The 13,232-nt window shown below is 42.1% G+C and overlaps 1 protein-coding gene across 1 annotated transcript in view; it reads right to left on the bottom strand.

Moving 5' to 3' along the window:
- SH3BP5 (SH3 domain binding protein 5) overlaps window positions 1–13,232 on the bottom strand; it is a 51,853-nt gene that overhangs the window by 16,325 nt on the left and 22,296 nt on the right. The window contains exon 4 of the mRNA XM_071735791.1: window positions 2,421–2,585. Within this exon, the coding sequence (XP_071591892.1) occupies window positions 2,421–2,585 (165 nt within the window). The remainder of the gene's footprint in view (window positions 1–2,420; window positions 2,586–13,232) is intronic.

Below are 13,232 nucleotides of genomic sequence, written 5' to 3'. Positions count from 1 at the left end.
TTTAAGACTGCAGACTGCACTGGCAATTAGAAATTAGCAATTTCTCTTGAAATTCATGAAGGATCTTCCTTTCTGCTCCAGTTTATTTCAAACTTGAGGTAGCACATCAGTCATTTGTGAATGCTTTTCAACAGGAGAATAAAAGTCCACATCTTTCCTTTACCCCTCCAAAATGCTCCACCCTTTGGCCCTTTTACAGCCCTGTTCTCTGCAACCAAAACTGCAGTATTATAATTCAAGGCACTAGCAGATACACACTTTCACTTCCTAAAAACATTTTCTCCAAATTTTACAAGCAAACTGTTCTTACCAAAAACCTGGTAAGCCAGTGGCTAAGAGTGAGTGGTACTTTTCTCCTCCAGGCAGCCTAAGGGCTCATCAAACCTGTCTATACTTGCAAGCTAGGTGACTACATTTCCTTTATAACCATCAGATAATTCCTCCCACCATGAACTTGCCCTCTCTCTGGTCACATGAACTGTTCTCCAGACACCAACAACTCCTTGATTAGACCTCCCTTGACTAAAGGGGAAGTTTAGGCAAGTGACTGGGATGAACAAAGCAATGTTCCAGACACCTGAAACTGATGAACTAAATCGCAGCCTAAGCATCATTACACTTATCTCAGCTCTGCAGAGAAACAGCCATATAGGGAAAAACAACCAAAACAAAACACCCAAAATACACATCAAATTAAGAGACGAAGCAGGTAAAGGAGCTGCCAGACTTGCAGGATTGCATTACAGCCCTGTGCTTCATTGTGGTCAACGCAGCTATTTACAGGGATTAGCTGCATTTTTGAAGGCAGGCACCCAGCATGATCCATATCAACACCACCAGTAAGCTACTGACAATGCTTGGTGGAGTCAATCTGCTCACTGGATTTTCCCATCCCAGGTCTATTCCTGTATGACTTTCAGGGAAAGTGTAAGGACTGTAGAAAGACACAGGGATTTCCTTGAAATACCCAAGGAAAAGAGGAATGCATTTGAACACTCAAAGTTATTATCTTTGCTTGCCTCACCCACTCCACCACAGATTGTCATTTGGCTGATACATGGTTGCTGTCACTCTCCACCAGATCTCACAAATTCAGCAGTAAGGAGCTTTAAGCAACTCCTCAGATGCTTCCAGTTTTCTCACCTACCTAGTCTGAGAATCAAAAATTGTGCATGCACTCCTGGGCTTTGCTCATATTGAACATGGATAACAGCTAGGGAAAATGACAGCTTCTGGTGTCCTGGCACACAGGCACCGCTAAGGTGGGGCTTCCTTCAAAAGAAACAGAGAGGTTTCCAGATTTTCCTCATTTTACCTGATAGTAACAGACACAGTAGCACAAACAATGCCCTGGAGTTTGTCTTCTGCTTTTTAACATATACACACCATTTCTATCTCTCCCGAACACACAATCAACATCCCTTTTGTTCCCTGTTTCTTCATCAGGCAGCTGGCTTTTACAAGTCATGCTGAAATAGAGGCTTTCTTGGAACTGAGAAGCTTTTGCAACAGAACAGAGCTACTGCATTGAGGACTGCAAGACAATAGGAACATTGTATGGCAAGCTATCATATCTGGGAGAGCAAATTCAGATTCACTGGCACATTAAGGGAACTCTGACAGAACAAAGGTTTTTAACTTCCAATTTTGGTTCTTTTATGTTAAGAAAAACCTTCCAAAACCTTCCTTTTTTCTTTTTTTTTTTTTTTTTTTTTTCCCCTTCTTTCTTTTTTTACAGGAAAAAAGAGAGAGACATGGTAAATGACAGGAAAATTCTACTTGACAGTTGCTAAAATGAATACTGTCTTTGCTGTTAGATGGTGCATTTCTTCTGTAGATTTAAAATGATTTTATAAAGGAGGTAAGACCTTGCCTAAATTTGAAAGTTAATTGAGGATGAGCACTGTGCAAGCTTAAAATGCAACACAATTTTTTGAGCAATTCTCTTCAAAAACATGTTTGAACATAGAAATGCCTTGTTCAACTCCATACTTACTCCATACTGAGAACAGCTTATAGTGAAATTGGAACATGTCCCTTCTTTTCCAGAGTAAGAGTTTCCATCACACATGTATTCAGGAATAGCCATCCTTGTGCAATTATTCTGGCAGAACTCCAAATGCAGATATGCCTCAAGACATTGTTTATCCCTATTATACAGATGTGTTGTTTTGTTTTCTTTTTTTCTTCAGAAACCTACTCTACTAGCTCCTAGCACAGCCAGACAGAGAACTATAGCTGTCTCAGCAGCAGCCCAAGGCCCAGATCATTTTAACCTTATGCTTCACAATTTTCTGTAGCTTCATTTCCTACACTCCATCTATCTGGATCAGTGCAAACATTTGGTCTTTCAGAAACTAAGCCTTATACACACACAATATATCAAAAAGACAGATATAGATGGGTCAAGTTTGTGTTACCCTCTGTGTAGCATGGTTGAGCATCTCCTGCCAGGCGGAGTCAAACTGGCGTTTGTCATCTTCCAGTAGCCTCTGCTCAGCAAGTGAAATGGTCTCTTTTGCAGCACGCAGCACTTCAGTGGCCCTCTGAAAATCCTGAGTTGCCCTCTGAGCTTCCAGCTGTGCCTGAAAAAAAAAAAAGAGAAGATGTGATCAGAGACAAAGGAACCCTCACAGTCAACCTTTAGATCATCTACCACGCTAATCCTGGGACTTTAAAAACACCACGCCAGCATTACTGTTTCTCAGTCTTTTACTTGGAAGGGAAAATACTTCCTCACTGGAGTAAGTATTGCTAAGATGGCAGTTCCCACCCAACAGGTAACTTGGAAAGAACTGTCTCATGGTGGTCACAGTCAAAAAAATGCACAGCTGATGGCTTACAGGTAAGTACCTTGACAAGAGATAAATAGCTTATGGTGTAGGTCTAATCACTGAGAAACAAAACAAAAGAATACACAATAGCAAACTTGGAGCTGATAAAAAACACATTGAGAATGGCACTCCCTGTGTTTAGTCAGGGTAGATTTTAATCTGATGCACCATTAAACACACTGAGGAAATGTTTTGGAAGTATGCCATTACTGTAAAGTATAAGCAACTTTTCTGAGAAGGTGGCTGTTAATTCTTCGGATGTTCTTTACTTTCCTATTGTTGGGACACAACTAGTGCAGCAAGTCCCCAGCACACAGACATGGAGGTAACCAGGGAAATGTGCAATGCACATAAAACAAAGATAAAGGCCCTGCTATGTCCTTTGGAAACTGCTGCTTCTTTTCAGCAAAATAACACAGACTTTGAGCTTGAAGAAAACAGTTTCAAGTGCTTGCGTGGAAGAAGGAGAGAACCGAGACTTCTGGTGAAATACATGGTTCTCTCTGTGAGACCCAAGACTCCTCCAAAACAACATACAACACCCTCAGTGAAGCAAGCACTGCTTAGAAGCCATATAAAAAATGAGCTGGGATCTTTTAGTCTGTATCAAGAAAAAAATTCTTTGAGACTCTGCTTTTACAGACTGCCTTCATCTCCCCTGAAAGCTTCAAAATGGCACTCACAGGATCCAAATCCCACCCTGAACAGTCCTCAAGTAAAATGTTCACATCCCATCTCACAGGCTGGAGCCACCTCTGCTTATCACAGCCCTTCAGGGTCCCTAATGCATCAGCAAGCCCTTGCCTATTGACCCTTGAGCAGCCAGTAAAGCAGAAATAATGGCATTCATACTGCAGGCTTCAGTAGTACCGTGGTGACGGAAGTCATCAGAGTTCAGCCCTCTAGAGTGTTGCACTTTAGTACTGGGAACAAGTCTTACACATTCAAAATAAGTGACTCTACAGCCAACAAAGTATATCCATAAACAAATCACCATGACACAATGACAAAACACAAATGACTGTGTTTTGACTGTTTGAGTTTGGGTTTTTTTGTTGTTTTTTTTTTAATACAAGATAGAGACGTCCTCTCTTTTTATACTTATCACTGAATGACTAGCAATTTTAACATTCAGGCTTTCAAACATGCATTTCATATTGTTTTCCTTCATCAGAAATTTTTTATTTCTGAAGCTTTTGTGTTTATTTGCTGCCCCTTAAACGTATCAGCACTTCATTGCTCTAGAGCTATTTTAAGGTTGACGCACAAATACCCTGTTTAGCCCAAAAGTAAAATCTTTACCCAAACTTTTATACATTGTATATTACATAAATTTCTATTTAAAGTAGTATTTGTGAACTGTTTTGCACTGAAACACCACCCTTCAAGTGGAAGCTTCACATCTAGTTAATTGAACATCCGGCACTGTGAAGACAGTTTTCATTTACACTTCAATGATTTTTAAAAATAAACTGGAATTACCCCCTTTATACCTAAGGGAAACAAATGTCTTTGACCAGACATGACTGACAGAACAAAATAACGAATAAAACTGTACATGCCACGATATACATAGGAGTCTGGGGATGAAACAGGGGAAAGATGGTGCATTATGAATCACGGAAGAGGTTTTAGTGAGAAGAAACGGTGGTCATTTGAAAAGTGGCTAAAAATCCCAGATAAAAATCCAGGAAATAAGTAAAACTGCTTTTCTCCAGCAAGAAGCTGACTACACCTCCTTAACACCAGCTGCATCAAATGTCTTCACACTCAAAACTCCACATTTATTTGTAAAGGCAAGAGAAACAACTCTTCCCTCTCTCCCTGTGGCAGGGGAGACAGACAAGTAATTTAAACACAAGTCTCAAAAGGAAATAAAGCACACTAAGTTTCCCTCACAATGTCCTGAGATAGTAGCAAACTCTTCTTACTTCCTTCCCCCTATCACACAGAGGGTTATTTCAGCCCAGAGCAGCCATGGAAAAATAAGAGTAATGTGTCAGAGGTCCTTCAGCTTTTAACTGGGGAGGGAAATCAAAATCATCACAATCAACATAGTAATTTCCTTCCAAACAAGGTCTGTGATGCACTTCCTTCTGAAGTGGCTGCTGGTGTTTTCCACAGGAGAGAAATTCAGTTTGCTGCTTTCAGGCAGCTTACACCACCCCATCCCTGCATATGGCCTTTGTGAAGAGTCAGGGCATTAAAGTGTTAACTTCTATGCAGGACTGCACATCCCAAAGCACCACAGAGCCACAATTAGTGGATGAACAGCATCCTGGTGTAAATTCGTTGTTAATACGGTCTCTCAGAAAGTCTAAATAAAAAAATTGCCACATTACATCTCCTCACCACCCCAGTCACCCCGTTTCAAATCTATTAACACATCTTATAAATTCAGAATAAGTCTGACCAAAGAGTATTTTATTTTAGCCACTTCCTAACCAAAAGTACAGTACCCACCAAGCACAGGAAATCCATCTGATGATCTCTAAACAAGGCTCAACCTAAGCTTCCAACAAAGGACACAGGAAAAAGCCTGAACCTTAGTCCCTAAAATATCCTCTGCTGAATTCTCCAAATTTCCACAACTTTTTGTTTCTTCCAGTCAGTTTGATCTATGCTTGTAAAGGGATCACACATAAATATAAGCCAAAGTTTTCCGTAAAAAGTGTTTCAGATGAGATTTTTAAAAGTGAAATAAAACGCAAGACTTCAGTAAGAGCCTGCAGCAAGTACTGCAGACCCGTGCTGAGGATGCTGTAAGGAAGAGCAGCACTGATTTTCACAGAAGAGCCAAGGAGAGGGAGCCAGGTTTCCCAGTAACTTCAGGCAATAAGAAGAAAGCCCAGCCCTTGTAAAGGCTTCAGCTCCACGGCTGCCCTGTTGCAGGAGCAGGCCTGCCCATGCAAGAACCAACTAACAAACCCAGGAACACAGACTGGAGACCCATTCCTAGCACAGGCAGAACCACACCAATGAGTAACTGCTTTCGAAACTCCAGCAAAACCAGATCCCAGGGGCAATGTGAACACAGGAGAAGAAGAGTTTTCTCACCGTAACTGCATCAGCACTTGAAAGTTTCTGTTGGCACAGGTACCTGGGTCAGGGATCAACAAATCTAAGCCAGCAAAAAAGTCTGCAGAGCATTAGGAGCTGAGTTACTAAATCCCTGTGGAAAACAACATTTAGCAGTAGCCTGCTGTACAAGTAGCTCTTCTGATGATGTCTCTTAAGTACAACTGGCTGCACAGCAGAACATGTTCTTCATGATAAGAAAACCAGGAGGTAAATTTACAATTCCACTTGACTTAAACTTGCTCCTGGACTTGTAGGTCATTGAGAGCTGAAGCTGTAAACAGGCAGGCCCTTTACTCTGGCCATGTTCAGCTCCATGGCCTGTAACTGTGTGGACAAATTGGAAAACTGAAACAAAACCATACTTCAATATTCTCTCCCAGATGTATTTGTTGAATACTACTTTGCATTGGCTATTTCGAAACACTGTTTTGGAACATGAAATGCTTTTTGGTTTATGCAAAAGAGTTAGTCCAAATAGCTATTTAGCTTCAACTCTGATCTGAAGCCAGTCTACGGTCTTTTATTTTAAGCAGCTTACTGAAAGCCTGAGAAAGAAAAAACCCAAATGCTAAAGAATGATACATTAGTCATTAGAGAACAGGTCTGTGGTTTTGCCAGTGTGAAAAAGAATACTCAAACACTCTTTATTTAGTACAAGTTACTCAATAATTAGCCTTCATTTAAAACTCCCTCCAGCACATACAAGTTGTTCTGCACCATCACCAAGAGATTGCTCTCATGCTCACAGTCTCAAGCCTGCAGGTCACTCAGTTTGATGGAAGAGAAAGCAGCCATGTTCTTTACCAGCTTTTCAAACTCACAGGGGCTCACATCTCCATCCAACCTCTTGACATCATGTATGAAAGTCATTGTTTTAGACAGTGGCTGTTTCTCTTAAAAGACCAGAATTCAAATAAATGGCTGAAAACTAGATTATTTTGTTTTGAAGCACAACTGGTGTTCAAGATGACAGAGGGTTAGCCCTAGGGTAGCACAAGGGAAAATGTCTCAGTGGTGAGGACAAAAAAACCCCAGCAACTCTGTGGGAGGCTGGAGACAAGTAGCTTGTCAATTTTCTGCCTGTCACCCATACCACTGGTGCTTGACAGAGCCTACTCAATATAAAAGTGAGCATCTCTTTCAAAGAGGTCAGAAGGAGCTAGGCCAGTGAAGCCCCTTACTGAAAATAAAGCCTTCACTCTTTGTGAACTGGGGAACCTGTGCCCCAGCTCCCAATGCCACAGTGACATGGAGCTCGCTGTGTGTGATCATCAGTGCTTTCTGCCAGGAAACTCACCCAAATGTTTCACCACACAGACCTGGCATAAAATACAAAATTGGACCCCTTCAGAAATGCAGTTTAGCAGCCACATAGATCTCAGCTAAGGAGAATACCTCCATCTCAGCAGTCTCTGTCACACATCATCAACACAGAGCACCAACTCCTTCTGCCACTGCATTCATCCCTCCTCTGCACCCCAATACCCAACAAGTGACCTGCTACAAACAAGCCTCCCACAACAATAAACCTTTCTTCCCTACAACAAGAGCCTTGCTCTGCCCAGTCTCCTCCCTCTTTACCTCTCCTCACAGCCCAGAGCTTTCCCTTTCCCACTATCCACCCTCTGTTCTCCTCACTCCAGCTCATCTACCACTAATCCTCCTGGCTCCCATACACACAGCCCTGAACTTCCCAGCCAGCTCCCAAAAACTCCAAGGTGACACACAGCAGCAGCACTCACAAAAGCAAATGGAGCCTTGTGGTATAAAATGCATCAACTTTTAAAATAAACGATGATGTAAAATCACAGTGGTACCGACGGGGTTTGTAACTGCAAGCTACTAATGCATTGCTAAAAGGATCTCAGTCCTGACAAATCCCTTTTGGGGGCATAAGAGGTGCACCCTCATGGGCAATCCTCCTGCTACACAGGGCCTTACACAGAAGGGAACCAGGCATAACAGCTGGATTATGTTGTTAGCAAAGGATAGTCATGAAAACAAAAACACTAGGCCATGGCAAGCTTATAGAAGAAAACAAAACTTTCATCCTTCTGCAACTGTCAGCAGCATACAGACAGATTTTCAGGGCAGCACAGACACAGCTGCTTATCCACTTTCAAAGCAGAAAACCCTGTAGTCTTTATGAAATATAGTTTTCTCTTTTGATCACCTGGCTTTTATTGCCCAAATCCCCCTTTGTAGTCAAAGCCCATGCCCAGCTGACCTAATAGACAATTTTTTCCCACCCTACCATACAAAGCTTGAATCTTCTGCATTAACATCAACCAAGACACATACTCTTCTCCCTCATTTCATCTAATCTCCAATTTTTGGCTCTGCCTACCTAGTTCTATGGGCCTGCACAATATCACTGACACCAGAGCACGGTACAACACAGTTATATCATTCCTCTGAGGTTAGCTGACATCTAATATACTTTGGTCTACACTACCCAGTCTCTGACCCATAAAAACATGTGCACGCAGCTAACAGCCAAGCCAGGCTGCCAGAAACAGATGCAGAGGGTACATTTTGTGAGACCAAGCCTGCTACAGAATTTCTCTCCTTAGCCAGCCTTCCTCACCAGAGGACCAGTCCACAGGTGCTGGAGAATTCATGGGAAGGGCATCACCAACATGACCAGCAAATTCCCAGTTGAAAAGGCAGTCAGCAAAGATCAGTTACTTTCATAGAATCATAAAATTGTAAAATGTGAGGGTTGGAAGGCACCTCAGTGATCATCTAGTCCAACCCCTCTAATATTATTGTTTATGTGAGATGTCTCTGCACCCCGTCAAGCTGAGACTTTCAAAGTGGGGGAAATCCACCACTTTGGGAGACTGTTCCTACAGTTCCTAGACTGTCCTCACAGGGAAAAATTTTCCTCTTGTGTTCAATCGGAATCTTCCTGTATTTACAAAAGTGGCTTCTCATTTATCCAGGTCAGTCTCTCAACCCACACTGACAAGGTCTTGACACCTATTTTATGTCAGCTTCTCTGCATTATTGCCAATAGAATGCACAAACAATCTCTGTTTAGAAAAATCACTGTAAGCTGGCGCATGAGGGGGGAACACAGCTGCTGCTCAGAACAAGACACAGGCACATTAAATGCTGGCCCAAGACCTTTGCTCTAAAAGGCACTTGTTTGTTACTCTGAAACCAATGTCTCTCCCACTTATTAATCTTTAAAACAATAGTTTAATTGCTACTAGAAAGCACATACTTGCTTACAATTAAATAGGTAATGATTAACTGTGTTCCAATCACACTTCAGAAAGAAGGAGTTTTCAGATGTTTCTATTCTGGTCCCTCTCATTTGTATAACAACATCCCACGGTTCATTTGCTGTGCAAAGTACAAGAGAGAACATGTTTTAAACCAGGAACTTTCCTCCATCAGTTGCCCACCAGAGTTGCTGTAGCATCTCCTCTCTTCAAGAATCTCTCTGATCATGGTGACTGCACCACAGCATCCTGCACAAGCTTTTGGCAGGGATGAGGATAGCAGAATCACCACTCTTTGATCACAGCATACCTGTCTTGCCCATCACTGTATGGGGTTCAATAATTCAGAAGCCTTAAAGGTGAAGGCAGTTAATTGCTCACTGCAGCATTCAGAGTAAGTAGCCACCAAGTGCTGCTATTCTGACTCCAGTTTTCCTCAACCTGTTTCAGTGCAGCTTGCAAGGAGCAGCCTGGATGTCAACACAAGGGCCCATAATGCTCAACATTCTACCAACAGTCTTGATATTGGCACAGCTGCACCCCCAGCAAATATGCAGATGACATTAAGTTAGAGGTAGTGGTTGAAAAGACAAATTGCAGAACCTGAACCCAGATGGACCTTGTGAAGCTTGGCTGGGCCAAAGGAACCCATGATCAGCACAGATGGGAAGACCATCCTTGCCAAAAAGGATCCAAAAGTCACAACAGGTGTCAGGCTGAAAAAGCTGAGAAGGTGCACTCTTGTTGTGAATAAGGCAAAACATGTCCTAGGCTGCATTAGGAGAGCCATGGCTGGTCAGTCACGGGAAATTATCATTCCTCCCCAGTGCTGGTGAGGTTGCACACTGAATACTGCACACAGGCCCTTGACAAAAGATGTCAAGACAACAGTGTCCAGAGGCCTATGATGACTCCTTAGAAGGAGTGCCGAGGGATGTGGGCTTTTTTACTCTAGCAAAAAGGAGACTAAAGAATAATCTCTTTAGCTGACAGATTAAATTTGAAGGGGAGCTGCAGAGATGACAAGAGTCAAACAAATACCTCTCAGCAGTATTGGATGATACAAAATGGAGCAACAGCCACAGACAGCAGCATAGAAGTTCAGGTTACACATTTTAAAAAATCTTTCTTGCCAGGACAGCAGTGTGACCCACAGAGAGGTTACAAATCTCCATCTCTGGAGGTGTTCAAGACTTGGCAAAACCACAGTTGATGCAATCCAGAAATGGTGATGCTTCTGCTTTGAGCAGGAGGCTGAGATCAGATGACCTCCAGAGGTCTTGTACAACCAGCATTCTAACAAATACCATCATTTTTTTTTTATTACAGTTTCTCAAAAGATAAAGAACATAGTTGCAAAACATTTGCAGTGATGCTGAATGTTCTCCTAGATTTTCAGATGCATGCATTTATTTTCTTGAATAATCAGAGATGAATAACAGTGGTGCAGCTGAGGGATGGGCTTTTTGTTTGCCTTTTTTAAGGTCCATGGCATTCTTTTTAAAAACTCCATTTAAAAACTCCAAAGCAAACCAGAACCGAGAGGTAGTTAAAAAACAAAACAAAAAACCAGAAACCCCTTTGTGCCATAGGCTGTGTACAGACACTTACAAACAACTTATAAAATGCAAAGCCTCAAGAGTGACCTCATTTTGGCAGCTCTATGAGGCTTTGTGAGATATTTATTAATCTGTGATGACTGTTCGCATTACTGACAGAAAATACAGTCCCTCAAGAGTCTGAAGCACACTCAGATTCTTTAACCTGTTCATTGGACATCTATAAAATTGGGCATGGCATAAAATTTCCCTTTTGAAAGCAGATTTGAAGAATTTTATTTGGGTGGAGAAGGTGAAACTTAGCCTTGCTAGGGCTTTCTGAGGAACAAACCATTTTATCCCTGGTGCATAACTAATGAAATTCCTGTGGAATATGATAACCACATGTCCCTCAGTCTCTGCTTTTGATAGGTGTCTTGTGCTTTACTTTTTGGTCCCATCCATGCATCTACCCCTCCTCTTCCAACAGGTTAGTTGTCATAGAACTGACCTGGCTCCTGGCTCTGTTTTATTTTCCCAGGAACCTGTAGTCTATAAAAAGGCTCAGGAAATAAGAGCAGACATAGAAAGCATGTTCTGAGAAACACTGAGCTCTGTGCTAAAGTTAGTTGGTGTGTATAACTCCTTTAACACAGGATCACAAGCCACATTCCAAGAGACAAGAAGTTCAGGGCACAACAAGCAGCTCACTTCATTAACTACTTCTGTTACCAGAATACCTACACTTTGCCTCCTTAGAACCAGATTCCCAGCTCCCTTCTTTAAGAGCTAGGGAAGGAAATGAGACAGAAAATATCTAAACATACGATTTCCTTAAACGCTGCTAAGATCAATCCTGAAGCAGACTGAACAATCAGCTGCCAGCCCTTCCCTGCTCTCTGGTGGCTTCCATCTAGGCTGTACACTAGGATCTTGTGAAATGTGGGTAAGATATAGTCTCTGATCCCATCAGCACCACTGTGTACTTGGTCCTTTGAAACCTACTGGACTCCTTGCTGTTTTTAAGTGATCTAGCTCACTGCCTAGTAGTAGTATGGAGGCGATGGCCACTTGGGCACAAAGATTGTGCCTTTTGCACCCCCTCTACTAATTTTTCATGAGGTTGGTATGAGATGCTGGTCTGCTTGCAGTTACTCACACTAATTAATGAGTCTACAGCACCAGAATATGACAAATTATTCATCCTAATGCCATGCAGTCACAGCCTTCTTGTGGACTCACTGCCATCTGCTTGTTAGTTGTGAACTTCTTTGTGGCCAAAATTATACAACTGCTGCCTTCTGGAAGGGGGGATCACAGAATATGTCCAGGTTTCCTCTCCAAGATAAAAATATCTCGCTAAGAGAGAAAAATATCAAGATAATCCTCCCCCCAGTATGCACCTGCATTCTGAGAGCTTAGGCAGTGACTCAGCGAGTCCAGGGTTTACAGCTGATTTCTAGGTTCACAGAGGCTCCAAATGCTCCTCTGCACCTGGCAGCAGCCTCTTCTGCTGAAATCAAATATAGAAGCAAGGAACAAACTCCCACAAATAGATGTGCCTGCCTTAGTGGATTTTGCAAATTAGCCAAGACAATAAACACTCAGCACACATAGATGCAACAAATACATTCAGGAGAAAACACTGGATTGTTGTCTTACCTAATTGCCAACAAAGCAGCAAATGTTTCTAAGTAAAGGTTCCCAAAGGGTTGGCAAGGAATTGGTAGCCTGTTACTGAAAGAACATCCTGTGCATGCGTGCATACCAACATAAGCAAAGACAAGGTGCATGGACAGGAGTTTCATCCGGGTGATGGGGTGGTCTGGACATGTTTTCCCAATCCCCAGAAAGCCTCATACCCACCAGCAACCGTCCATCATCAATAGCAGGGACGTGGTCTGAAAGAAAGGCCCAGTTGACCTTGTACATCTTTGACTGCATGTTTGCAGCTACTTTTGAGACAGTGATTTTCCTAAGGGACCTGTTGAAGATAATCTATTGACCCTTGAAAAGTTTTCCAAGGGGAATTATACAGCTCCATAGCACTTGTGAATAACAGGCTTGCTTCACTTGAAGGAGAAAATTGTGGGTGGTGTCCTGGACAAAAGAAGGGCTGAGCCTATTCCTTGAAGGAAAAAAGTCTAGGCAGCAGGAGGAACAAACAAAATTTCAAGTCCACGTCACAGCAATAAAAGCCTCCTTTAAGAACAAACGTTAGTACCCTTTACCAAGTAAAAAAAAAAAAAAAAAAAAAAAAAAAAAAAAAAATGCTGGCCCAAACACAGCTAAAAAAGAAGGACATTTCTTCCATATCCTGGCAGCATATTTATTTTCTAACAAAGATATTTTCAAGAACTGCAAGTTTGCTGTAATTAAGAGAGATTTTTCTTACAGAAACTGAGTCAATGCAAAGCCATTCCCACACATGCTACAGAGGAACTACTCTTCAGATGCTCTTTTTTTCAGTAAGAACAGGCAAGAGCTCCAAAGCAGTGCTGTTTTACTAGAAGTCATAACAAAACACACCCAGAAGGCAGGAACCAACA

The sequence above is a fragment of the Heliangelus exortis genome, chromosome 2, assembly GCF_036169615.1.
Source record: "Heliangelus exortis chromosome 2, bHelExo1.hap1, whole genome shotgun sequence".
NCBI lineage: Eukaryota > Metazoa > Chordata > Aves > Apodiformes > Trochilidae > Heliangelus > Heliangelus exortis.
This window is presented reverse-complemented; position numbering and strand designations above follow the sequence as displayed.